This window comes from Chiloscyllium punctatum, chromosome 39 (assembly GCF_047496795.1).
Source record: "Chiloscyllium punctatum isolate Juve2018m chromosome 39, sChiPun1.3, whole genome shotgun sequence".
In the NCBI taxonomy this organism is placed as follows: domain Eukaryota; kingdom Metazoa; phylum Chordata; class Chondrichthyes; order Orectolobiformes; family Hemiscylliidae; genus Chiloscyllium; species Chiloscyllium punctatum.
In genome coordinates this window covers 41464849-41491668 of record NC_092777.1, presented here as the reverse complement: position 1 = coordinate 41491668, position 26820 = coordinate 41464849, and the positions used below count along the sequence as shown (strand labels likewise).

Genomic DNA, 26820 nt, shown 5'->3' with positions numbered 1-26820 from the left:
TATTTTGTGCCCAGGTCAAAGTTGAACTTTACCCCCAATGGCTTTTGTTCTAAAATAAGACGATGGGAGAAAATGGGGAGATCACTATTTAAAAATTGCTTCTTCTTGAATCACACTACATTGATCTTTATAGGAAGCCATTACAAATGGTTTGTACCCTTAGATGTTTTAAATTCAAAATTCAAAAACCAATAAGAAAATGTGACGCATCCTTTAATTCAGTATTTCTGAAGTAAACTAAATCAAGATGACATGAAATCAAGTTCTCTATACTGCAACTTCTTTCAGTATTCAGATAGCAGAGGTATTTTTCTACATTGTTCGTATGAGTGAGTTCTACAGGTACCTTCCTTCAATACTTGAGAAACCAGTTTAGTCAGCTGCATTGTTGTGTAAGCAAACCACAACACATGGATTTGCAAATCAGTATTCACAAAGGTGTGAATATTTATTTTCGCATTATAAAAGTCTTAAAATTAACCACGTAATATCAGAACAGCAACAGGTCCTACATTACTGTATAATGTGCACTGTTACAGGGATGAGCAACATGGGATGTGCATGCATGCAAAGCATTCTACAATATGATTTATATCCAAAAAGCTTACCAAGTATGTGGGCCACAGCCTCAATAAGGTCCCGTTGACCACTGCCATCAGCTTTTACGACTACTGCCTTCTGTGCGAGGACAAAACTGCACATAACGGGATGAGACTGGTTCAGGAACTGGTCCAGAACTTCTAAGCAGGAGCTGATCTTCTGAGGCAAAGTTCCACCAATTACAGTCTCATTATCACCCATAGTTTCCAAGATGACACCTACGTCGCCAATGGCACCCCACTGTATAGCTAGGCCTGTAGCACAAATCACAGATATTCTTTATAAGTTAAAGGAAATGCTCAAAATATCTTTAGAGATTTTCAACCTTTTGTTCATTTATGCTTTTCAATTGCCTCATTGGTGTTCCTATAAAAGGAACTTCCAGTTGCAAGTACCACAAAAGTGTTTTCACTTAAATGGCTGAAACTCCTTTAAGTTTACAGCTTATTTCCCTTCGTTCCTAATCTCTTTGCTCGAGTTGTGTCAATCCCAGAAAAGCTTGCCTCTCAATTCACAGCATCTTCTTATTTATGAGTTCAGCATTGTCTAATGATTACACAAAGGGGTGTGCATATTTGTTACTGATTTATTGACATAAATGATACTTATTGGCATGCTCCTATAATGTCAAGGATGGCTACTGCATTTCATTTTTAAACATGAATAATGGATTGAGGGTATCACATTTTCCTTCAATATAGGGGTGGATTTGATATGGTTGACTATATTATACAGAAGACAGTGAGTAATGAAGTGTCCTGCAGCTACACCGAGTCCCCGGCTCATTCTGGGATATGCTTCCTTAGTTATTTCTGCCCTTTGTCCAATCCTATTACCCCAGTTATGAACAACTGTACAACAGAAAAAGAAGTGAAGAAATTCAATCGTAAGGCCTTCCACTGGCAACGGGAGAAAAGGGCAATTAGGTAACTACTCCTTCACTCTAATTAAATGTATACATATTAAATTGGTTGATATCTTGCTCTTCAATGGAAACTTTTGTTAAAATCCAACAGAAAACTGCCATTTTCAAGAACAAAAGAATAAATAAAAATCACTAAAAACTGATTTTTAAAAAAGCCAGAATTTGTTTCCAAGGGGGCGAGGGTAGTGTGAGAATGGGAGGCAAGATTGTATATTCTTAACCACTAAGATTGAAGTCTGAGAAAGGATTAGTGGAAACACAATGCAGGATGAATTAAAGTCATACTGGAGGAACAAAAGAGAAGCAAAAGGGAAAGAATGAACAGATTGGGAGAGTCAGAGATGTACGGCATGGAAACAGACCCTTCAGTCCAACTCGTTCATGCTGACCAGATATCCTAAAGCAACCCAGTCCCATTTGCCAGCATTTGGTCCATATTGTTGTGGTTCTGTTCACTGAACTGGGAATTTGTGTTGCAGACGTTTCGTCCCCTGTCTAGGTGACATCCTCAGTGCTTGGGAGCCTCCTGTGAAGCGCTCCTGTGATGTTTCCTCCGGCATTTATAGTGATTTGCACCGGCCGCTTCCGGTTGTCAGTTCCAGCTGTCCGCTGCAGTGGCCGGTATATTGGGTCCAGGTCGATCTGCTTGTTGATTGAATCAGTGGATGAGCGCCATGCCTCTAGGAATTCCCCTGGCTGTTCTCTGTTTGGCTTCTCCTAGAATAGTATTTTGTCCCAGTCGAACTCACGTTGCTTGTCATCTGAATGTGTGGCTACTAAGGAAAGCTGGTCATTTCGTTTCATGGCTAGTTGGTGTTCATGGATGCGAATCGTTAGCTGTCTTCCTGTTTGTCCTATGTAGTGTTTTGTGCAGTCCTTGCATGGGATTTTGTACACTACATTGGTTTTGCTCATGCTGGGTATTGGGTCCTTCATCCTGGTGAGTTGTCATCTGAGAGTGGCTGTTGGTTTGTGTGCTGTTAGGAGTCCTAGTCCGATTCACTAGAGAGGAAGAAAAGGACAACCAACTCCCATTCCTAGACATGATGGTACAGAGAACACAGAACAGAGAATTCACCACAAAGGTTTACAGGAAAGCCACACACACAGACCAAGTCCTAAACTACGAAAGCAACTACCCCAACACACAAAAAAGAAGTTGCATCAAGACACTGTTCAAAACAGCCACAACACACTGCAGCACACCAGAACTGCAAAAAAAGAGGAAGAACACCTATACAACGTATTCGCCAAAAACGGATACCCTCGCAATTTCATCAACAGGTGCCTAAGGGAAAGACAACAGAATGAGGACATGCCACAGCCCAAAGGACTAGCCACACTACCATATATCAAAAACATTTCTGAACTGACAGCCAGACTACTACGACCACTAGGACTCATAACAGCACACGAACCAACAGCCACTCTCCGACAACAACTCACCAGGACAAAGGACCCGATACCCAGCATGAGCAAAACCAATGTAGTGTACAAAATCCCATGCAAGGACTGCACAAAACACTACATAGGACAAACAGGAAGACAGCTAATGATCTGCATCCATGAACACCAACTAGCCACAAAACGAAATGACCAGCTATCCTTAGTAGCCACACACTCAGATGACAAGCAACGTGAGCTCGACTGGGACAACACTACTATTATAGGACAAGCCAAACAGAGAACAGCCAGAGAGTTCCTAGAGGCATGGCACTCATCCACAGATTCTATTAACAAACACATCGACCTGGACCCAATATACCGGCCACTGCAGCGGACAGCTGGAACTGACAACCGGAAGCGGCAGATACAAATCACTATAAATGCCGGAAGAAACATCACAGGAGCACTTCACAGGAGGCTCCCAAGCACTGAGGATGTCACCTAGACGGGGGACGAAACGTCTGCAACACAAATTCCCAGCTCGGCGAACAGAACCACAACGAACACCCGAGCTACAAATTTTCTCCCAAACTTGGTCCATATCCCTCGAAACCCTTCCTATCCATATACCCATCCAGATGTTACAAATGTTGTAATAGTAAAAATCTTGTACAATTTTAAATTCTAAATATCCATTAACAATTTACACCTATAAGAATGATACTCTAGATTCATTTTCCTTTCGTGGGCCTGACAGATTAACAATTTTGACAGGTAATTCAACAGGAAATGTAGCAACCTCGTTGAACTCATGGGGAGGCTGAGGCATTGCTTTTTTTTAAAAAAACAACTTGAGGCCAATGGCATATCAGCACAAATTACCCTGCAACTTGTACAACTCACAACTTACTCCTCACCACACGCTGAAGAGTAAGAAAAACATTAATAATGGTGAGTGCTGTTGAACTCAGTCCTGTCTTCGCTGCAGATTCCAGGCTAATAAATTAACTACTTGATATGTATTCATTTTAAAACAAATATCTTCGGTTTCTTTCAGATTCAGGAAAATTCTTGAGGGAGAAGTTGGACAAATCTGCTCCAAACATTTAGCAAGTACCTGCCAGGCCATCGCGACATCTCTGCTCACAGATACGTTCCATGGCAGAATTTGCAAATCCATAGTTGCTCTGTCCAGCAACACCATAGCCGCAACTCACAGAAGAGAAAACGACAAAATAATCAAGTGCCGTACACTTCTCCCTACTGACCCTAAAGAAGAAAAATTGTAACAAAACCTTATTGACTGCATTAAATTTGCATGAAAATCAGGCAAGGTCAAGTTAAAGTAAGCACTAACAATTATTAAGAAACAAGTCAAACTCATCGTAAACTTAAATCATAGAATATAATCTCCAGAAAGTTTCCTGATGATACCACGTGTATATTGGCATGATTTGACTTTTCGGATGACTTCGAAGTCATTACCATATAGTGTTATAGAATACAACTATTACTGTCTCCCTGTGACTACTAATTTGCATATTCCACTTTTTGTTATGATGATACCTTAAATTAAAAATGGTACCGTTTGCAGATTGAAAAGGATGCTGTGACAAATTCTGTAAAAGGCAATGAAATGTGGAATTTGCATCCCCAGTGTCCGGAGGGCATACCTCAGATGAGAGTGTGCGGAACTAAACCATAAGATCATAGAATCCCTACAGTGTGGAAGCAGGTCATTTGAACCATCAAATCCATACTGACCCTCCAAAGATCATCCCACCAAACCCTACTTCCATAACTCTGCATTTCCCATGGCTGCTCGTTGGATGCTGCCTGAACTGCTATGCTCTTCCAGCACCACTAATCCAGTATTTGGTTTCCAGCATCTGCAGTTATTGTTTTTACCTTATTTCCCATGGCCAATCCACCTAACTTGCACATCTTTGGACTGTGGGAGGAAACCAGAGCATCTGAAGGAAACCCAAGCAGACAGGAGGAGAATGTGCAAACTCCACAGACTTGCCCGATGGTGGAATCGAACCCAGGTCCCTGGCGCTGTGGGACAGCAGTGCTAACCCCCCCCCCAATGCCTTAAAGGTAGCATGACTGGTAAAAGCTGCCTCTACCATTTAAGGAGAAAAATGAAATATGGTTTAAATTCTATTCTTATGGTTCATAAGGCTGTAAAATCATAAAAGAACCAATAACTATCAAGTCATATTAATTCCACCAACAAAAAATGGGTGAAAGTGTGATCTGGTTCACATGACCTTCATTGACCAGTTTGATTAGGTGAAGGTGACTTAATAAAATATTCAGAAAGATCACAAGCTTATTTACAACACAGAGATTAGGTGAATTTCAAAATTAAAGTCTTCTATAATCAGTGTTTTCCAAAGCTCTTTTCTGTTCACTTGCCTGTCCAGGTGAATTGTGCCATTATACTTGGGCTGATTAACATCCTTGAAGAGATTAGGAGTCAAATTCTCCAACATGCCATCTTTTAAGACCTGTAAGAAAAAACCCAAATCAAATTCCAGGAAGTTTCAAGGAATGGAATAAACAAAGGCAGTGTATTAACATGTGCACAACCTCATCACCATCAAACCTTCAACAATTTAAGTCAAATTCAATGCAAGCAGGAGAAATTGGAGGGAATGTAGATCATTTCAGATTTACACTCCCTACCACCCCATGATTGGGATCTGTATCCATATAGGGAAGTCATTTTCCATACTGGGAGCAGTTAGATTTTAATATTTTAAAACTAGCTTGTTTTTATTTCTTTCCTTGTGTGGGGGTTGAGGACTAGGTCAGCATTTAATGGCCATCCTTAATTGCCCTGGAAAAGGTGGTAGTGAACTGCCTTCTTGAACCGCTACAGTCTTTGGAACGTAAGGTCACCTAGGAAGAGTGTTCTAGGACTATTAACCCAGTGACGCTGGAGGAAGAGTGATATTTTTCCAAGTCAGGATGGTCTGAGATTTGGAGGAGAACTCGCAGTTGGTAGTGTTCCCATGTATCTGCTGCCCTTGCCCTTCTAGGTAGGAGAGATCTTGGCTTTGAAAGTTGCTGTCAGTGGAGCCTTGTTGAATTACTTGAAGATAGAACACACTACTGCTGCTGCGTGTGGAGGTGAAAGGAGTGCATGTTAATGCTGACAGATGTGGTGCCAATCAAGTGGGCTGCTTTGTCCTGGATGGTGCCAAGTTTCTTAAAATGTTGTTGCAGCTACACTCACCCAGGCAAATGGGAAGTCTGAGTGAATTAATTGCCATAGAATTTCTAGTCCATCAGCTGTTCTTGTAGCTGCAATATTTACATAGCTATTCGAGTTCAATTTCTAGTCAATGACATCGCCCAGGATGTTGATGGTGAGGGGATTCAGCAATGATATTAACTGTTAATGGTCAAGGGTTCGATTCTCTCTTGTTGAAGTTGGTCTACTACTGGGCATTTGTGTGGCACAAATGTAACTTGCCACTTAGCAGCCTAAGCCTGGATGTCCAAGTCTTTCTAATATGGACACACACTACTTTAGTATCTGAGGTGTCCAGCAATCATCAGTGAACATCCTCATTTCTGACCTTATAACAGCAAAGAATGAGTCAGTGATTAAGCAACTGAAGATGGTTGGGCCTAGGACACTACCCGGAGGAACTCCTGCAGCTGAAGTGACTGACCTCCAGTAACCACAACTATCTTCCTACGTGCCAAGTAGGACTCCAACCAGCAGAGAGAGCTTCCCTAGGATTCACATTGCCTCCAACTTTGCTAGGTCTCTTTGAAGCTTCTTGATCAAAGATGGCCTTGATGACTATTACCTCTGGAGTTCAGCTCTTTTGTACATGTTTGAACCAAAATTGTAATGAGGTCAGAAGCTGATAGTTTTGATTTTTAAACCATGAAATGTCTTGAGAAGGTAGTAAATACAACCATTCAGCTTTCTAGGCCATTTCATGGCCAGTGAGAGGCAATCACATTGCTGTGGGTCTGGAGTGACATACAAGTCAGAGCAAGTAAAACTGGCAGATTTAATCAATATTCAATTCTCAAGCTGCTTTGAACTGTGGGGCTGGGTTACTAGCCCCAATATGTAACTACTATGCCAGTCTGCTGCTGAAAAAGCAAGGAAATGATTACCTCAAGTCATGGAATGAGATAAGTCGCTAACTTCTGGAAACTGCAGAAGTTTGTCAAGCGCACTTATGGAGTGATGGGATGAGAAACAAACAGGATTTAATACTTGCACATTTTTTTAAAAAAACCATTCACCACAGATTCCAAGTGAAACTGGTATCCACATAGGAAGCAGCTTCATGTGGATTACATCCAATATCCTCACTTTGGATAGCTACTACTGTTCTAATGTTCACACATCTGGTAGCACAGTGTAGAAGTTATTATTGCTCTTTATTCACTTTAGTGATGCAGGACCTGAAAACAGGCAGAAGTATAAGCTGTTGCCAAAAGGAAACATTGTGCCCAAGTGAGTTAGTTCCTGGAAGGTAGCCTAACTAATTTATTCCTGGATGCAAGGATGATATGTTTTAATTACAACACAATGCTATACTCTGAACTCACCATGGCAAGATGGAAAATGCCACCCACAGGACCAAGACCAGAGGCCTCTGCAATGAGACGCTGTGTACCCTCTAAAGAGCAGACATCACTGGTCGAAACGAGGACCTCAATGCCCATTTCCCTCCACTCACGTACCCGCTTAGCCTGGTACCCTATAACAGAGAATTAATGATCAAGTTACACATTTCTGTCCATGGCAATGTAACCATTAAATAAACCCAATTCAAAAGATGCTTTTAATCAAGGATGTCAAGGTTCCACTTTTGCCTCAAACTCTTGAGGGATAAAAGGTAAAATGGAGCTTAAGGTTCTTGAGTAGATAAATACATGCATGAAGCATCAAGGACAAAGGCAAATTACAAGTTGCAAAATGGGACAAGTAGACAACACATGACAAAACATAAGTATTCAGCCATCACAAATTATTGTCAATGCTTGTATTCTTTAGTTTAAAAAAAAGCAAACAATAGAAACTTTAATTTTCTATGAGCTAGACTAAAGTCACACTTTGTGTCTGTAACACCATAGTAATTCTACATGAAGGGTAGCAATGGTCAAAACAAGTAATATATAACCCAAAGATTACCCTTTACTAAACTGGATTTTTTCAAAAAAAAAACCACAAAAAAAAAATTCAACTTCTTGTTTTTAGCCAAGCAGCTGCAATAGAAAATGCTAAAAGATATCATATCCGATAGAGCATGCACACTTCATGTAGAATTGCGTTGATTTGGCACCTTCATTCTGAAATATAATTTTCCAGATACAAATAAAATTAATTACTCCAAAGTCACTATTACTGGTTGACAAAAACACACAGCCAGATGACAGACTAAGATTTCATAATCAGCAATAAATATGACCACTTGCCATTGCGTATTCCAGAACGAGATGTCAGGACAAGTTTGTGAGCACCTCTCTCAATCAGCCAATTTGCCAGCTCCAAACCAAACCCTCCAAGACCTCCAGTGATGATGTAGGACTTTGCTGCAGGACAGGCAGTACGGGGAACGGCAGCAATGGCGAGCTGTTCTGAATTTGCAGAAGGGGATCTGCCTTCTTCTTCTCGAACCTGATTAGTGACATGCAATTCCATTTCTTGTAAATGCGATTTGATTATTTATTCATCTATTCATAACTAACATAATTAAAACTGCTTTACCACCAGCCAGCAGAAGAGGACATCCCTACACCACAAAGTGGACATCAAAAATAAAAACGTTTCCTCTTTTCTCTCACTTCCAAATTCCAGCTCACAAGTCAGCTAATGACATACAAGACCCATCCATCTAAGGCAACTGGCTTTAAATGTTGGCCCATGCAGTGTCTGAAACACTTGCACCTTCTAACTGAGAAACATGTATGCACGCAGTTTACTTTGACAAGGAACTGCAGGAAAATATACTTAGTTATGTAAAGGCACGATAAAGGACAATGGATAATGTCAGCAACAGAGGAAAGTAAGGGTTTAAGAGGAATATTTTTAAAATCAAAAATAAGATCATAGATAGGAGATATAGGAGGAAAGGAAAAAAGGATTATCAAAAAAAATGGGGAAAGAACAGTTATATAAACAAATCAGGGAAACAGGTGATAATGGGGAACATGATGACCAGTAACAAAATATGTCTTGACTTACTTGTTAGCATTTACAAAATGAATCTACAGATGTCCATTTCCAAAACAAAGTTGCAACTTAAAAAGATGAGAAAGAGAAGGCAGATATAGAAATTACTCATGTGGAAGGGAGAATAAGACTGCAAAAGGTCAACAGAACACTCATCTTTGACGGGCTCAAAAAAGGAATAAAAAACTAAGCTGGTCACAGCTGAATGGACATCTTAAGGGCAATTGTTAAATATTATGATGTTTCTTTAGTGAGTTTGGAAAAACAAACCTTGTACCAGTCTAAGATTGCAAACAAATCCAAAATCTGTATAATTGACTGAAAATTCAAAAAACCTATCCAATGACTAATGTGTTAAATCTCTTCATGCATAGGTGGCAATGTGCAAATGAGACCACATACAAGTCTTGAGAAATGATGGATAAATATTTGACAAAGGAGCAAGGGATAAAAAGAAAGTTTCCCTTATTCATTTACTTTGAACAAAATGTTCAACAGAAAAGTTCAGGTGCTGTAAGAATAACAGTCATAATAAAAAGCCCACCTACTTAACACCAAAATATATTTTAAACCATTCATCCCACAGTAAGTATTAGCAGTCTTAATAAACATGGCAACACCTCAGACTCCAGTTTCTCAGCTGATGAGATAATGAAAGTGCTGCATAATCCCAGATACCTGGAGGATTATCACATACAAGGAAGTAAATTTGTCTTGTTCCGTTTGAGCTTCTGCTCTTAACTCAATCCAAACCGAACCCTGCTATTCAATTATAATAAATTAGACAAAAATCGTTGGAAATACTCAAGTCTGACAGCATCTGTGGGGAAAGAAACTACTAACATTTCTGGTCCATGAGCACGAGGGGTGCTTGCAAGGTACCTTGGACAGCCCCAAGAGGTGGCCTTCCCCTCTGCCAGCCCCAATACCAGCCTGTACAGATACATGCCATACAGGAATACATGTAGTTCATGCCATACAGGAATACATCTTGCTGGCAGGATGAAGCCCTCAGCAGTCCAATTAATAGCCACTTAAAAAGGGTCTCAGCAGCCACAACTTCAATAAACCCAAGGTCAGACTGGCTGCCAGGTGCTTGCACCCTCTCCACCCAGCATAAAACAGATGGTGGGCAGACTTCCTGCTCATTCCTCAGTGCCCCTCAGCTTTAAAACACACCAGTGTGGAAGCCTAAAGGCCAGAATGATAGGTTTGCTGACTTCATGGCTTTCTCCTTATAGATGTGACAGAAGTTATTTGGTGAACACTTCTGTTGAAAGCAGTAAAGAAGATTCAAATTATACATGGTGGCTCAGTGGTTAGCACTGCTGCCTCAGTGCCAGGGACACAGGTTCAATTTCTACCTGTGTGGGGAGTTTGCACATTCTGTGTCTGCGTTTCCTCCCACAATCCAAAGATGCGCAGGTTAGGTGAATTAGGCAATTTAGTATGGCCATAGTGTTAGGTGCATAGTCAGAAATAAATGTAAGGGAACGTGTCCGGGTGGGTTACTCTTCGGCGGGTCCGTGTGGACGTTTGGGCCGAAGGGCCTGTTTCCATGCTGTAGGTCATCTAACCTATACTATTTAAAAAGATTAAAGGATTTTCTTCACAAACTTGTCTTTCCAGATTCAATTTCTGGGTTTGTCCCATTCCCAATTCTTTCACTACAAGACACACACAATTACTTCCCTCAATTTTTGACATGGATATTCGGTGGAGTAATTAGAAGGTAGCCAACATCTGACACAATCGGAGATGGACCCAAAACATTTGGCAAATTACAAAGTACAGTCTCACAAAGGGGTTTCTAACTGGTTTTTGTCAAAGCATCTAGCTCAGACAGAGCTTTCTCCAGAAGTGAAAAGCAATGCAACCAAAGTCCTTTTCCCCACTCACCTTCAGCACAACCTTTCCAATGTGTTTACCCTGTGCCATAAAACGGAAAGCAGACTCCACATCATCTCGGTCGAACACTGTAGTCTTCAAGGGTTTCACCACTCCACTGCGTATTCCATCCTTCAGCAGCTCAGATACTTCTTCCCATTCCTTGTTTCCTTCTTCAAACAGAGCATCCAGGAGAATTCCATGGAATGCAATATTCTTCAGGAAGACAGCCATACCTGAAAATTATGTATATTCATTACCAGCACCTTCCAACATTGAGCCCTTGACTTAAACTAGAAAAGGGACAAGTGAGTATTGGAAATGGCTTTAGTTCAATTTATCCTGATTAAAATGTTTTGGAATGTAAGCTTACAGAAAATTAACAACAGCTTGGGGCCCATTGTTTCATTAGTCAATACTCAATTTGCTTTTTATTGTAGAGCGCTTACCAAGTGGATTGTTATTAGAAAGGTCATATTTGCCGATCTCAAGGAAACGTCCATGTCGAGCCAGACAACGGAGACTAGCCTGTAGCTTCTCTTCAGCTAATGAGTTCAGTACCAGGTCCACTCCTGTGGGTAATGACATCACAGTTTGTTAGATAATCTAAATATAGGGGGCATTATTCTGCATAAACCAATAATTAATGTAGTAAAGACATCAGAGAGCATCTCATGAAAGCAATCACTAAAAAACAAAAATCCATTCAAGGCTGGTTAGCTCAGTCGGCTTGATGGCTAGTTTATGATGCAGTATGACATCAACAGTGTAGGTTCAATTCCCATCACTGGCTGATGTTACAATGAAGGACTCTTTCTCAACCTTTTCCTTTGACTGAGGTGTGGTAACCCCCAGGTTAAACCACCCGCTGTCTCTCTCTAATCAAAGTGCAGACCCATGCTCTTTTTTCATACTGGTCTATGGTTATGTATCCACAGCAGGGATATACTTAGGATCTATTTTGAGATTTCTACTAATTAATTTCAATTCCAAAACCTGTTATTTGATCAAAAAGTTATTTGAATAATTTAAGAACTTCTCTAGTTTACCAGTTGCTTTTAAACCTCTCCATGATCTAGGCAATTGTATGAATAATTTACAACCCTTTATGTTTCCATCAAGACTATCAGAAAGGAACAATTCATAAAATAGTCATTTAAAGTGGATACTTTAACTATCATAAGTGCCAAATTTGCAGGAAGTCTGTTCAAAAGTAAAAATGTCAGAGTTGGCAAAACCCATAACAAATACTCTCAAGCCACAGGAACTGCTTTAGATCAAGGTAGCAGCACAGAGGATTTAAATACTTCAATCTGATTTAAGGTGGTAGTTTTTAGATAAAGTCATAATTGCGATTTGGAAGATTAAAAAAAAAACTAATTTTCCTGATACATGATCAACTGGAGGCTTTCTTCCCAACATGTAAAAGGGTGGCAATACAGTTTCTTCATGAAACTTGAAAGGAATCAAAAAACTTAGTCCATTGCTTCTGTCAAGATGAATGAGCCAGTGTTAAACCAAATTTCAGTTCACCAAAACAACTGGCATTCAAAGATTATCTTTTTTCTTTCCTTTAAGATGTAATTACAAACTGCTCTTCAACACAATTACGCACCATATGCCAGGGGGGCAACCCTGGTGCAATGAACAGTGCAGGAGAACATGCCAGGAGCAGCACCAGGCAGACCAAGAATGAGAGGTCAACCTGGCCAAGCTACAAAACAGGACTGCAGCATAAATAGCAAGTGATAGGTAGAAGACAGTTAATGATAGGTTCTAATAATCTCATTTAAAAAAGTGGTTCTAATGTACACAAATTAATGTCTTATCCTTGACTATCTGAATTTGCTAAAAGTGGGCAAATCAAGTGCAAGACAGCCCAATGTCTTTAATCAACATCCGCTGCATTGTAAAGTTAGCAAGCTCTCTTACCACAATCGTACTTGCTATTTATGATATAGTCCTTCTAAAGCAAATATCCAAGACCTCACCTTTGCCACCAGTTGCTCGCAGCACATGCTGCTCGAAGGAAGCATCTCTAGAATTTGCAAAAGATTCATCATTCAACTGTGGGAAATGTTGCTGAAGATATACACGCTTTTCCATTGAACCTAAAAAAAATGTAATTAGACAACGGTCAGTCACTGTCCACTAAATTTAAACCAACTTTCTTGCATTATAATAAAGCTCCAATACATCCTTTGATGCTGCTTTTCTACACTCAAAATGTCCCCTCTCCAATGAGTCATCCATAACAGCTATGTCTTCTGCATGCCGATGTAGGTTGGACAAGCTTGTCACTTTTAATTGACAAAGTGATTTATTTTTTGCAGAGTAATTGCTGGTGTTCTTTAGCAGCTGGTATGAAATACTAGATATCCCAACATCCAGCCACATTGACTGAAAGCTTTATTCATTGAAAAGAACTTTGCTTGATCCTGAACCATGTTAAAGACCAGATTAACTGAATATAAACAAACATCAAACCTTTTAATAGATTTAATTCCAACTTGGTATATCAATGACCAACAGTCACTCACATTACAGTCATATGCACATACCTGCCAATACATAATTAGCAAGGTTTCTTTTAAAAAGGAGTCTTTAATAACTAGGTAACTCATCCCACCAACATAGATATATCAATTCAAAGATGGGTTTATTCCCTTTTAATATTATTGCCTAATAATCAAACCCACTCAGACCATAAATAATATAATTTCACTTACCAACAGTAGCAAAGACACGACATCCCAAATTGAGAGCAATTGAAATAGCAGCCTGTCCAACTCCACCTGATCCCGAATGGATAAGTACACTCTCACCCTTTTTAATGCGACCTCTCACCACCAGTGCATAATATGCAGTTGCATAAACAACTGGCACTGAAGCAGCCTCCTCCAAAGTCCTTAATAAAGGCCAAAAAGAGTGAGTAAGTGGCATTGCAATTTTCTGCTTATTAGAAAGCTATAATGAAACAACCAAACATCAACTCCTTAGATTTCCAGGTGGTTACCTTGTCTAGTCTACGTGTGACTCCATACCCACAGCAATGTGGTTAACCCATACATGGCCTCTGGGCCTAGCCAGTGATAGCCACATCGCATGAAAGAAGGAAAGGATGCTGTTTAAAAACTACCCAACTGTTTGTATACACATGAGAAAGAGAAACTTTAAATGAGTACAGAATACGTTTCCAATTAGACAGCCAAACACATGTCTAGCCTCAATCCAAAAGAACAACCACGTGGTCAGAGAGGGTTACTGTTGCCATTAATTTTCATGAAAGGAGGGAAGCAAAGGGGAGGAAAATGTTAATGTACAAGTGTTCACCTGCACATGCAAAGTTTTAAAGAAAAGTCATACTATGTGAGAAATCTAATAATTTTTGGATGAGACACTCCCATATAATACAGGCTATGAATGTGCAACCATTTTCAATATCATTCAGTTTTACGTTGGTGTGTAAAGTTAAGGCGCCACCATAGCTCCCACGGTAATCCGGTATCTTCGTCAAAAGGATTCAATTGTTGGGATCACTACCAACATCTAACACTGCACATAAAATTCATTCCTGTTGAATATAGCTCAGGAAAAACCACCAGAGGGAACATCACAATGGGTCAAAAACAGGAGTAATTCTGTCCTAGGGTTTCAGCTAACAATGCGCTAGACAGAGAGTAGACAACCGGGAATGAACATTACTGGGGGAATAACATAAAAAGTGCAAGGAAAGGTTTAAAAAAATAAACTATATCACAGCCTGTGTTTGGAGATCTTTGTAACCTGAACACAGTGTTCTGAATACAACAGTCAACAATGGGGTTAATGAGTGAGTGAGTGAGGATTTTGAACAGGTCCACCAACTTAAGATCAGGCACTTTGGGCCACCAACAACTGCAGAATTATACTCCAAAAACAAATCTGAAACTTCACGACCTGACACATTCTCCACTCTACTGACACCATCAAGCCGGGGGGCAACCCTGGTGCAACGAACAGTGCAGGAGAACATGCCAGAAGCAGCACCAGGCAGACCAAGAACGAGAGGTCAATTTGACCAAGCTACAAAACAGGACTGCAGCATAAATAGCAAGTGATAGGTAGAGTTAACCACCTTGATGCTGGACAACTAAACCGACTTACGAATAAAACTCCACAAATATCCCCATCCTTATTCATGGGGGGGCTCAGCACATCAGTGCAAAAAAAAACATGACTAAAGCATTTGCTTTAAATCGCCAGCCTGAAGTGCCGACTAGATAATCAATTTCGGGTTCTCCTCAAGCAATTCTAGCATCACAGATACCAGTCTGTAGCCAATTTGATTCATTCCACGTGAGATCAAGAACAGATTCCTCAAAGGCTATTTTCTCTGATAACATTCAGGCAATAGGACTGAAGACTTGTGCTCCAGAATTTGCTGCACACCTCGTCAAGCTGTTCTTGTGCAGCTACAGCAGCGGCACCTACCTAACAATGTGGAAAATTGTCCAGGTATATCCTGCCAGATAATACCCATCTGTGTGTGCACAATCATCAGTAAAACCTGGTGAAAAAGGGGTCAACAGTGCTAGCAAGGAACACTTGCTTAGCAACAACCTGCTCAGTGACACCCGGCCGAGCGAGACCGCTTCTGACCTCATTTGACCTCATTACAGCCTTGGTTCAAACATGGACAAAAAGAGCTGAATTCCAGAGATGAGGCGAGAGTGACTTTGGAGTCAAAGCTATATTTGGCTGAGTGAGGCATTGGAGAACCCGAGGAAAACCAGAGTCAATAAGAATCATAGGGTAACCTCTCCACTGGCTGGAATCATACCTGGGAAAAACAAAGATGGTTGTGGTTGTGGTTGTTGGAGGTCTGTCATCTTAGCTCCAGGACATTTCTGCAGGAGTTCCTCAGGGTAGTGTCTTATATCCAACCATCTTCAATTGCTTCATCATAAAATGTCAGAAGTGAGGATGTTCGCTGATGATTGCACATTGTTCAGCACCATTTGTGATGACTCAGATACTGAAGCAGTCCATGTTCAATTGCAAAGATCAAGACGGTATCCAGGCTTGGACTGATAAGTGGCAAGTAACATTCACACCATACAAATACCAGTCAAATGCCTGTCTCCAACAAGGAAAAACCTAACCACCACCCCTTGGCATTCAATGTCACTGGCATTGCTAAATCCCCCAGATTCAATATCCTGAGGTTTACCATTGGCCAGAAACTGAACTGGAGTCACTTCCTAACTCTCCAAAGGCTGTCCAGCACCTACAAGACAGGTCATGTCAGGAATACTTCCCAGTGCCTGCCTGAGTGAAGTTCCAACAATACAAGAAGCTTCGCTCATCCAGGACAAAGCAACCCAGTTGTTTGGCACCATATCCACAAACATTCAGCCCTGCCACCACCAACACTCAGTAGCACGAATCTGTGCCACCTACAAGATACATTGCAGAAACTCACCAAGGCCCATTACACAGCACCTCCCAAACCCACAACTACTAAAAACACAAGGACAGCAGATCCAAGGAGAACATCATCACTGGCAAGTTCCCCTCCAAGCCACTCAGCATCCCAACTTGAAAATATATTGCTGTTCCTTCAGTGTTACTGTTTCAAAATCCTGGCATTCCCTCCCCAACAGCATTGTGGGTATACTATGTCAAATACACAGCAACAGATCAAGGAAGCAGCTCATCACCACCTTCTCAAAAAGGGGCAATAAATATTAGCCCAGCCAGCGATGCCCAAATCCCATGGAAAAATTCAAAAAGTTTAGAAGTAACTCATTAAACAAAATTTTGGGACATCAGAAAGACATAGTAAAGAAAGCTTTATAAACGGAAGCTCTTATATTGATATATAAATTTCTAAACGCCCACCATCTCTGCAAATTTAAGTTGATACTCATTGGAAGAATATTCTGCACAACCTCAAACATAATTCCTTTGTTCCTTTCTTTGTTTTTTGGCATATTGGGTTCAAGGTTTTTATTCAAAGTTCTTTATGCTGATCACTTGACCCAGCAATTTTTGGAGGTGGAGTGTTACAGCATCCAAACAATGTTGTCAAAATTGCACTTATTTAGACAATGTTACAAGTTAATGTTCTTCAGAAATGCTGCTAAACACATACCAGTTATCTGGGACATCCCACAAGAATCGCATATCGCAATCGACGACTGTGGCCAAACCCTTGGCAGGGAGCAGTCCCATCACTCTCCTCTCTCTGGGGTCACGACCTGAAAATTCCATTCCTAACAGGCAGTGCTGCAAAGCTGCATCACCTAGAAAACAAAATTTAAATTTTCACAGTGCAGAAGAAATGAAGCTTGATTCTGGATGTTTGAAAGGAAAAACGATGGGAGAAGAAGCTAGAAAATCTGAACTGTACTGACAACTTAGCAAGGATTGGGCATGGTAACTCTGCACCTCTCTCCCAGACTCTGCTGCCCTTGGGATCAAGTTAGATGTTGGTTTCACACCCCTTCTGATCCTATTCTTCACGCAGGTTAATGTAGAATAATTTTGGCCAGGACCTGACCTGTGGGTATCTCTCATTCATTTTAATATGACGTACACTTCATTCATGTGCAGGCTTGGGACACTGCTTAAAATTTTCTTCTCTCGAATTGCCGAATGATTTAGTTTAAACCCACAGCATTACATTCCAACAGAACATTCTGAAACAGCGATGTTAAAGCAGCAATTCTAGAAGCATCTGGTGCTTGCAATTAAAGGTGTCAAAAGGAAACTCTGCAGAAAGGCAGGAGAGGTAGGCTCATCCAACCCAAGAACCTCTTCCTTTATACAGGAGCTAAAATGTTAGCCACGCGGCAAATCTGAAACTAAAACAACAAAAAGCACAAGGAAAAACTCAACAGCGCAGAAAACACTGGTGGAGAGAAAGAGAATTAACATTTGAGCTCACAAGAACCAAAAGATAATCATAACCATAAACATTAATTCCATTTCTCACCTGACCTGGAATATTTTCAGGAACAAAAAAAAACAGAAATTAATGGAGAAATTCAGCAGGACAGGCAGCATCTGTGAAGAGAGAAAGAGTTAACATTTCAAGCCTGATGTGACTCTTCTTCTGAACTCTGAGAAGAAACAGGAATTCTGAAGAATCATACTGGACTTGAAATTCTGTCTCTCTCTCTCTCTATAAAGATGCTGCCAGATCGGATGGAATTTCCCTAGCATTTGCAATATTTGTTTCGGATTTTCAGCATCTACAAAATTTTGCATTCATTTAATTTTTTTCAGGCATTTTTTGATTTTATTTCCAATTTCTATTTAAACAGGAGAAACACATTCACATCTTTCCCTCATAATTTGCCTAAGTCTCCTCAGCCACCCACTCTCCCCACCCCATCCCCGCGCCCCCACCATATTCCCTACAGCAGTATCTCATTCTGGCTTGCACTTTCATTCAGAACATTTTTGGAGGTGTTGATTCTGAAATCCAAGGAAGCACAACAGTACAATCATTTTAAAGTCTATAGAGTAAATTGTCACTTCAATGGTCTTACCCGGGATGGCATCAGGTGGCAGCTTGCCTGTTGCCAGCATGATATCACGGAAGTTGAGAGATGCAAAGTACACCTTGCACAGCTGAATGTTAGGATCATTGGAATTGAAGTGTTGCAGTGGTGATAAAATCCAACAGAGGGATGACAAGTCTCCACGAGTCAGCACATTTACATAGGCAAATTCCGTCTGCTCCTTATTTTGATCTGAAAGGATAAACCCATTTTTTCACTGCGTCTAATTTAATTTGAAAGCAAGATGGTAGAAAGCCAGGGCATGTTAATGGAAAACATTTCATTCCCAAGGTAAGCAGGCTTTTCTTATTAAGTCAAATATTATTGCCTCACTTCCATCTTTTTTTCTATCTATGTGGTAGAGATTTGTTTGCAGGCCACCTCAATTGTAGCTCATTTGAGACAGAGTGTCAGGGGAGGACTTTTAATAATGCAAAGACAGTTGATGGGTCACAATTGGAAGTAGAAAGGCAGAAGATTTATTTTCAATTTGAGCACTGCTGACTGGGCAATAAATGCTGGCCAATCCCAAAGTGCCCAAAAGGGCAGTTAAGAGTCAAACTCATTATTGTGGGTCTGGAATCACCCGTAGGCCAGACCAGGTAAAGGTGATTGATTTCTTTCCCGAAACTACATCAATAAGCTCGGTGTGTCTTTATGACAAATTGACAATGGTTACATGGTCACCATTACATCAACTCTTTCTTACAGATTTTTTTTTAAACTGAATTCAAATTTCACCCTCTAGTATGGTGGGATTTGTACATACATGCCCACAATATTGGCCTGGGGTTCTGGATTGCTGGTCCAGTGATATTACCACGATACCACCACTTCCCCAAATGATGTTACCATCTTTGATGTTGCAGCTGACCCCCATGTTGGTAGACAATGTTGCTAAGGGGTTAGCATATTAGGAAGAGGTGGTGTAATGGACAGATTTTTGGGGACATCAACAGTGCAGAGGTGAGAAGGCAAGTAATTGATAGCAATACTGAGGCTATGATCAGGTGTGTAAAAGTGGAACTAAACAATGTCAATCCTGCTCAACCGAACAGCAGAGGAAACTTGATGGTTTGATTGGTTGAGTCAAAGGCTGTGAAGGACAATGCAGGATTAATGTTCCACAGCTACAGCAACACAAGCTGTCCTTTGTGACACTGTTTAGAATAGCTAAGTGCTGTAGAAGGCTCAGAAACTTTATCAGAAATGTCCACAATATGAAATAATGTCATGCTGGCAGGTTGCTGTATTAAACCATAATTATTGGTAAATCTTTAATGATTTAAATATTCTCATTGCAGAATGCATTACATTAGTAGACAATGTGGATTATCTATAAGAGAACACTAGGGGCTTTAATTCTATCTATTTTTTGAAAAGAAAACAGTGGAATGCTTAAATGGCTGGAGCCACTTTAATCTTCCAGAGGTCATGAAACAATTTCACTAGGACATTAAAATATGCCCAATAGCAACTGTACTCAATGGAAACTGAAGCACAAAGATAGTGAAGTTTGTTTTAGAATGGCTCACCCTTCTAATGCAACACAACAGAGCAAACAAGATATTATAATACACCTGCTTTGGCACCCCCCTTTAAAAAAATTGTAACGGTGCCGTTTCCTCATTCCTATTATTTTCTCACATTCATATCTCTTTTTTTTCCAATATTGCATTGCTAGCAGGAAAGAAAACTACAAAAGAAGAAAACCTGAGATCATGAAGGTTGTTCCTCTCATAACAAGCTACTAAATTAAGGCACCAATTAGCTGAGCTGCTCCTTTTCCACCAGAAAAATCCCCCTGGGAGTTGCTATCGCCCACTCGAAAAAGGTTCATACCCACAAGCTGGAAAAAACAGGACTCTCAAGATAATAAAGAGCTACTGAGGTTTCCTGTCAGCTCCTTGATTTAGATATATGACAGAGGGCAACTGAACGGGGATAAATATGGAGACAGTGGACCAGGTTTTCAGAGCAGACTCAGTATCCAGGTTAATTCTAGATCTTGCAACTAGATGTGTTGCATGTTGCTCACATGATGCTATTTTTCAATGTCAATACCCTAAATTGTTGAGCCCAATTATTGACATCCAGCAGTACATGAATGGCCTCTCTGGTGCCCTAATGAAAGCAAGTAGCAGCTATAACAGGCCCTGCCTGTGTGAGTACACAATCTGTTAGAAAGTCGGCATCATTGAAGTGAGGGTAGACAACTTGTCAGAGGGCCAGCATTGTTGAGGTGAATGAATGTGGCCATAAAGGCTGGACGAAGGCACAGTGCTTAAACTGGCAGAGCTCAGTTCATCAAAAATAGAGAAACCTTCTGATGATCTCTACAGTTGGGCACTAAAGTTTATCAGAATAGCTGACTTCACCAGAGACAGTTTTCAAAATCTCTTCACTGACCCTATTAACAAGCACTTGAAGGAGATCGGTGGGCTATTAGTCGGAGTAAAGCATGTTTCCCATTACCTCAGCTGCTTGAAAAGTTTGAAAATCTGCTGGAATCCAAATCCAGAGATGATCCTTGGGACCACAATTATGAAATCATGCACAGATCACATGCTAATGCTGCTGAAATTTGAAAATCTGTCCCATTCTCTCAGCGCCTACTAAAAAGGAGGATTTCAAATTTCTCAGTTCTAGCCCGAAAGTATTCCACTTGTGTATTCCACAGTTAACAGGGAGATCAAGTCAGTTACACTGCGACAATGAGAATGGAAAGCCACAAATTCAATGAATGATCCATACTTTTCTATGTACAGCATAAATGAACCTTTGTTAAACAGACCAAGTTCATTTCATGATATGGACATTAAACACACAATTGTATACCTTGTATGAAAGTGTGTCGGAAACTCCCCCAATGTCCATCACGATAGACATTCATCACTAAGTCATTTTGGAGAATGGCTTTCATGTCCTTTCCACATGCATCCAGGGATGGAACAGACGAGGAAGAGATTAAATTTGTTACAAATACACACCTGAGGATAGATAATTTTAAAAAATAAACATTTCTGCAGATTCATGCCAGTGTACTGTAAAACCTATCAACTCAAGCACAAGTCAGACAAATCTAGACTACCTGAATTTTTTCAGATATTGTTGCTTTGACAGCTTTTCTCTGCTGTTTTGGAAGTTGTTTTACAGACTGCGTATTAAGATGTAGTTCATTAACAGGAAAATCATATGAAGTATAACAATTGAATTCACCATTGCCAATGAATGTTAAAAATTGAGCTTTTGTTTTAAGGAGGTGTATACCTGTCCTTCACTAACCAACCCATGTATTTTTAATTAAGTATAGCTCATACTCGTCTATAACTTCCTGATTCATCCTACCCTCTTAATCGGTGTTCCATCGACATTAATAGCTTATTTCAGAAGAGTTGCCCCTGTTAATTTTTTTTGTAACTGATACATTTAACTTTTCAATTTTTGCTGTGAATGTTTTGTGCATTCACATTTATACTTGTCAATCCTGGTTGCAATTTCTTAAAATATTTACCCTGATTTTTCATGCTTTCATTTGTTTTCTTTGAAAGCAACATTGCCTCTTTTCTATGACACTGTTTTCGAGTCACTTTACAATGTAGTTAGTTTCTTCCTTTTCTTCCATTGATGATATTTTCTCACTATACTTTTCTGCTAAGCCCCCACTTCTTATGTAATAGCTGTATTAGTCCTGTTCTCCATCTCTAATCTCAGCCAGAGACCCTTTGCCCCCAAAAACTCTGCAAGGACCTTGACACCTTTCAGTACAATGCAGATCAATCTCATGTTATTCAGCTTGAAATGTGCTCTCGTACCATATGCTAATTGCTGTTTTGCCTGTGGCAAAAATATCTCACTACACCAGCTATTTTCCAAATTTAAGTATCAACCTCACTACATATCCTAAATAAAAGCAAATGCTGGAAATCTGAAATAAAAACAGCAAGTGCTGAAGAAACTGAGCCGGTCAAGAATGTGCCCAACGTCTTTTGAACATTCCCATGAAATTTGCTTCCACAGCCTTTCAGAATAGATTATTCTAGATTAGAACTTTAAAGTGCTTTCAATATGGTAAGCTTCTACTCAAGGAAATGATAAAGGGCTTTATTTTTGGAAGTAGTATAGTCATTGTTCTCAATTGGTAGAAAATATAAAAACCACAAAAGGATCTTATTAAATATAATAAGAATAAATGGTTTAAAGAAAGGTGCTGAATTGGTGGGACCATAAATTTCAGCTGGATTGTACCACTCTATTGAATTCCCTTTTTAAAAACATTTAATTAATTGTTAAATGGATAAAAATCACACCGTATTCTATGTCCACGTGGTTCCTGACGAAGGCAATTCACCATTCCGACAATTCCTGAATTGCCACAATTAGCAACTGTAAGCCAGATTGGATCCTCTGAAGGCTCTTCTAAGATCTTCTGCAGGAAGAAAATAAACATTTATAGGAACCATAATGCCTCATAGCCATTAGATCCTTCAATTCAGGACCATTGATGCAAAAATGTTAATTCAGGTGACCTCATTCTACTTAACAACAGCGTTTAACATTGAAAAATAGCTCAAGGTGGTTTGCAGAAGCATGACCAAATAAAAATGGATGCTACGCCAATAGAGGAGACTATAGGAAGATTCACCACATAAAATAGAAGTGGATTTTAAGGAAGTTCCTTATGATGGATTGTGTGCCCTGTGTGCCACAGGAGCTTAGGGTGGGAATTTCACAGCACAAGCTCCAAGTGGTCATGGTGCCAACAGTGGGGAAACCTTTAGGATTCATTATAGAACACAGTAAGTGGACTAACATTTGGCATCATCTGGCTCTGCATATAAAAGTCACCCAAAGGTAACTTTTGCTGGCTCAGATTTTGTCCAGTGATTTTCCAATCCATAGACAGAACGAGGGTTTTGGTTTCAGACTAGGGAGTGGACATCTAGTTTGTGTTGCCATCCCTCCTCACTAGGATGGAGGCCTGAAAACACTGGGTAAGGTCAGTGATGAGCTCACTTATATCATTTGCCTGTCAAGGCTCATACACAAATCCTGCTTTAGGTATCCAATTACACCACTGGAACAAAGAGAGAGAAAACAGTAAAGAAAGATAACAATTTCACCATTGTTGCATCTAGCTGACATGACCACTGCTCCTGCCTCATTTAATATGATAAAAGGAGAATCTCCAAAACATCTTTAAATATTTTGTTGGATATAATTGCCAGGATGACCATTTGATTGCATGTTACTAGGGAAAATGCAGATATTTTCATTACTTTTAGAGGCTCAATCCAGCTGAAATCTGTTGCATGGGCTGCCAGGAAAATTGGGTTCTTGGGTTCGGTCTTCTTGCGTCCCAGCAGCATGACAGAACCGTAGAATGATTTCTTCATGCTAACCAAGTCAAGCGAAGCCTTATCAAATATCTCTGCCCACTCACCCTGTGGAAAAGAAAAGGCAACTTGTAAAATTGTAAGTTTGCCAGAATCGATAATTCAAATTGGAGACCATATTGTATATATTACATCTGGAGTTTCACTTACAAACCAAATTATCAAAGTACAGAAATTGGGAGGAAAGAAAAAAGTGAAAACATTTCACCCAATGGTTTTCAACTAGACAAACTCCTTGTTTTGAAGTTCTAACGAACTTTGATTTATTCTCAATTGCATTACTGACTTAGTCTTTGGTGGTGATTTCCCTAGTCACTCAGTTTAGACAAAACTCTAGGTACAGCCAGAAGATTTCCTCTGTTCACGATTTAACAAAAATATAGAATCTAGGCATTCTGGATTTAATTAAGTATTTGGATTTAAAATTTTACTAAAATGACATTCAATCCCAAGATACTTTTCTTTCATGTTTTGCATTCAACACAATATCACAAAACAGAAAGAAATACATCACTACTACAAAATTGTTTATTCAGTTTGTATATCAGTAAATCTGGCGAACAATCAGGACATTTTGTATATGAAATTAAATACACAGCTTAAGGAAAAAAGGTACATTCATATTACCATGCAAGCAATCATATCTCAGTTCTGTAAGTTAGATCAGTAAGAAAAACAAACAACCACAACTCAGTAGAACAAAGGATCTCTGCATTGAATGCTTACTAAAAAAAAGTCTCCTTGGTTTTTTTGTAGGTAATGATAAAAAGGTACACCGGTCAAGACAAGATTTCCAAAAACATTCCTCAAATTCAAATTGGTGATTTATATAAATAAATTTATAGTTGTGAGCTGTTTGTATGGTAAACATTTTCTTACTCAGTAAATTGCAGCCTAACACAGCAATGTGAAAAATTTTAAATGTGCATTCATGCTGATATTTTGTGTTTTCTATTTCTTCAACTTATGAAATCATCTGAAGATACACTACAAAAAGTTTTTTTTTAAAAAAATCTTGGGTTTGCTGTATATGATATGCGTAAAAGAATAAACATAACTATGTATTTCAAAATTATTTTACCTGCGTTAGAAGCCCCTGTGATTGCTTTGGATCTTTTCCTGTAAGGAACGCAATTGTCTCACCAAGGATTTGGCCCTTAAGAAGGGTGTGCAGCAAGAAAAATCCACCATCTTTCACAGCAGCAGCCATATTGGAGACAACAGTCTGAGGGTCCTCAAAAAGGAATGCTGAACAGTTACAGACAACCAGCTGAGCATTGGCCAGATTGGAAGAGGCAGGATTCAGGGGATTCCACTGATCAATGGAAACACCCATCTCCTGGAGCTGATCCTGATTGGCTGACAGGGACTCTGGGTTCAGATCAGTGGCAATATAATCAAGATTAATGACTGGCTGGTTGTTCAGCAAAGGAACAATGCGAGAGTACAAGTTTCCACTGGCAGCTGAAACCTAAAGGGGCAAAAATGGAAGAAAAAAAGGAATTGTAAATGAAGCAACATATGAAATTTTTTTTAAATGTCAAGAGAGGAAAAAAAAAGTGTGGTTCATGTGGACTCGGGCATCAAATACTGTTATTTTATGTGTCACACCACACTTTCCCTAAACTACCTGAATCATTAATCTTTCCAGAGATATGCAAATCCGAAATCATAAAAAACAAAAGTTTGGGGTGGGGTTAACTTCTAGGAATTCCATCTTCAATCCTTTTATTCCCAGGGTCAGATTGAACTCAGTGTATGATAGCTATGCCAATTTAAACAGCAAAGTTAAATAAAATTATTTTTTTTTGTTCCATATGCATAATTCAGAAAATAAGCAAATAAAAATTGACTTGCGTTTCACACATTTAAATCTTAACAAGTTTTGTTAAAAAGGTCTGTTCCTGGTGGGTGATGTTTCAGAGGTAAACCAGCAAAACCCCAACTAGAAAGATGATGCTCAATGTTGGTGACTTTGACAGTATCTGTAGGTTCCCAAACAACAGCCAGGACAAAATGATGGAAAATTCCAAACAAGCTTTCAAAGAAAAAAAGTCTTCATATATTCATTTTACAAGTGCACTGGACTGCAGTAAGGCAATAGCATAATTCTTTAATGTAAGTACGTCAGGACTGGTAACTAACCAAATAAACTTCATCATTTAAATGAATGGACACGCTCTTGGATCATCTCTTGTTGTATATTTCAGCTGTGAAAATCCTAGGAAATACTATGGAAGTTAAATATTTTGGAATGGATTTTCTTGGGGGGGGGGGGGGGGGGGGGGGGTGTGTGTGTACACAATCAAACACCCACTGTCACTCTTGGCAGGGCACAAGGGTCTTATGGTAAAGCAGCATGACAGAGACTCTGTTATACCAAGTCTCTATTTGCTTCTGAGAGATTCCCAGTCTTTGTCATTTCTTCCAAAGTAAATGCCATTCAGGAGCCAGAGTTCCAATGCCAGGAATTCCTGTTTTCGTGGTTCATTTGAACCCAATTTGTATAACGCCGATAGATCAATGGGATTACGATAATAATGAATGTGCTAATTTCTAGCAATGCTCCATTTGAGGAAGGATAAAAAGAGGTCAAAAGGCAGGTAAGTGGAGGGTAGATAGATACACGTTAATGTTTGAGAGGTTCTCCAGAGGAAAAGACCAGTAGAATTTATAAATGATGCATTCATTTCACTGAATTCAGTTACTTTAAAGGTTGATCTCACTCTTTAGGTGCACCTTCGCTGCATCCATAACATACTATTCCTCGCTCTGTTCTATTACACCTATGCACTTTGTATAGTAAATTATCTGCTTGTACGAAACTTTGCATGCAAAACAAAAAACTTTGCATCTCAAAAT

General features: G+C 39.7%; 1 protein-coding gene across 2 annotated transcripts in view; it reads right to left on the bottom strand.

The window, feature by feature from the left end:
* Positions 1-26820, bottom strand: part of fasn (fatty acid synthase) — an 89878-nt gene that overhangs the window by 14796 nt on the left and 48262 nt on the right. For both annotated transcript variants that reach the window (XM_072558520.1, XM_072558519.1), the window contains exons 23-37: positions 25040-25429; positions 23842-24006; positions 22873-22991; positions 21401-21552; positions 18551-18754; positions 17149-17299; positions 13742-13920; positions 13004-13123; positions 11462-11584; positions 11025-11248; positions 8369-8570; positions 7499-7650; positions 5333-5424; positions 4029-4180; positions 609-854 (exon numbers count right to left, since the gene is read on the bottom strand). In XM_072558520.1, coding sequence (XP_072414621.1) covers positions 609-854; positions 4029-4180; positions 5333-5424; positions 7499-7650; positions 8369-8570; positions 11025-11248; positions 11462-11584; positions 13004-13123; positions 13742-13920; positions 17149-17299; positions 18551-18754; positions 21401-21552; positions 22873-22991; positions 23842-24006; positions 25040-25429 — 2671 coding nt within the window. The remainder of the gene's footprint in view (positions 1-608; positions 855-4028; positions 4181-5332; positions 5425-7498; positions 7651-8368; positions 8571-11024; positions 11249-11461; positions 11585-13003; positions 13124-13741; positions 13921-17148; positions 17300-18550; positions 18755-21400; positions 21553-22872; positions 22992-23841; positions 24007-25039; positions 25430-26820) is intronic.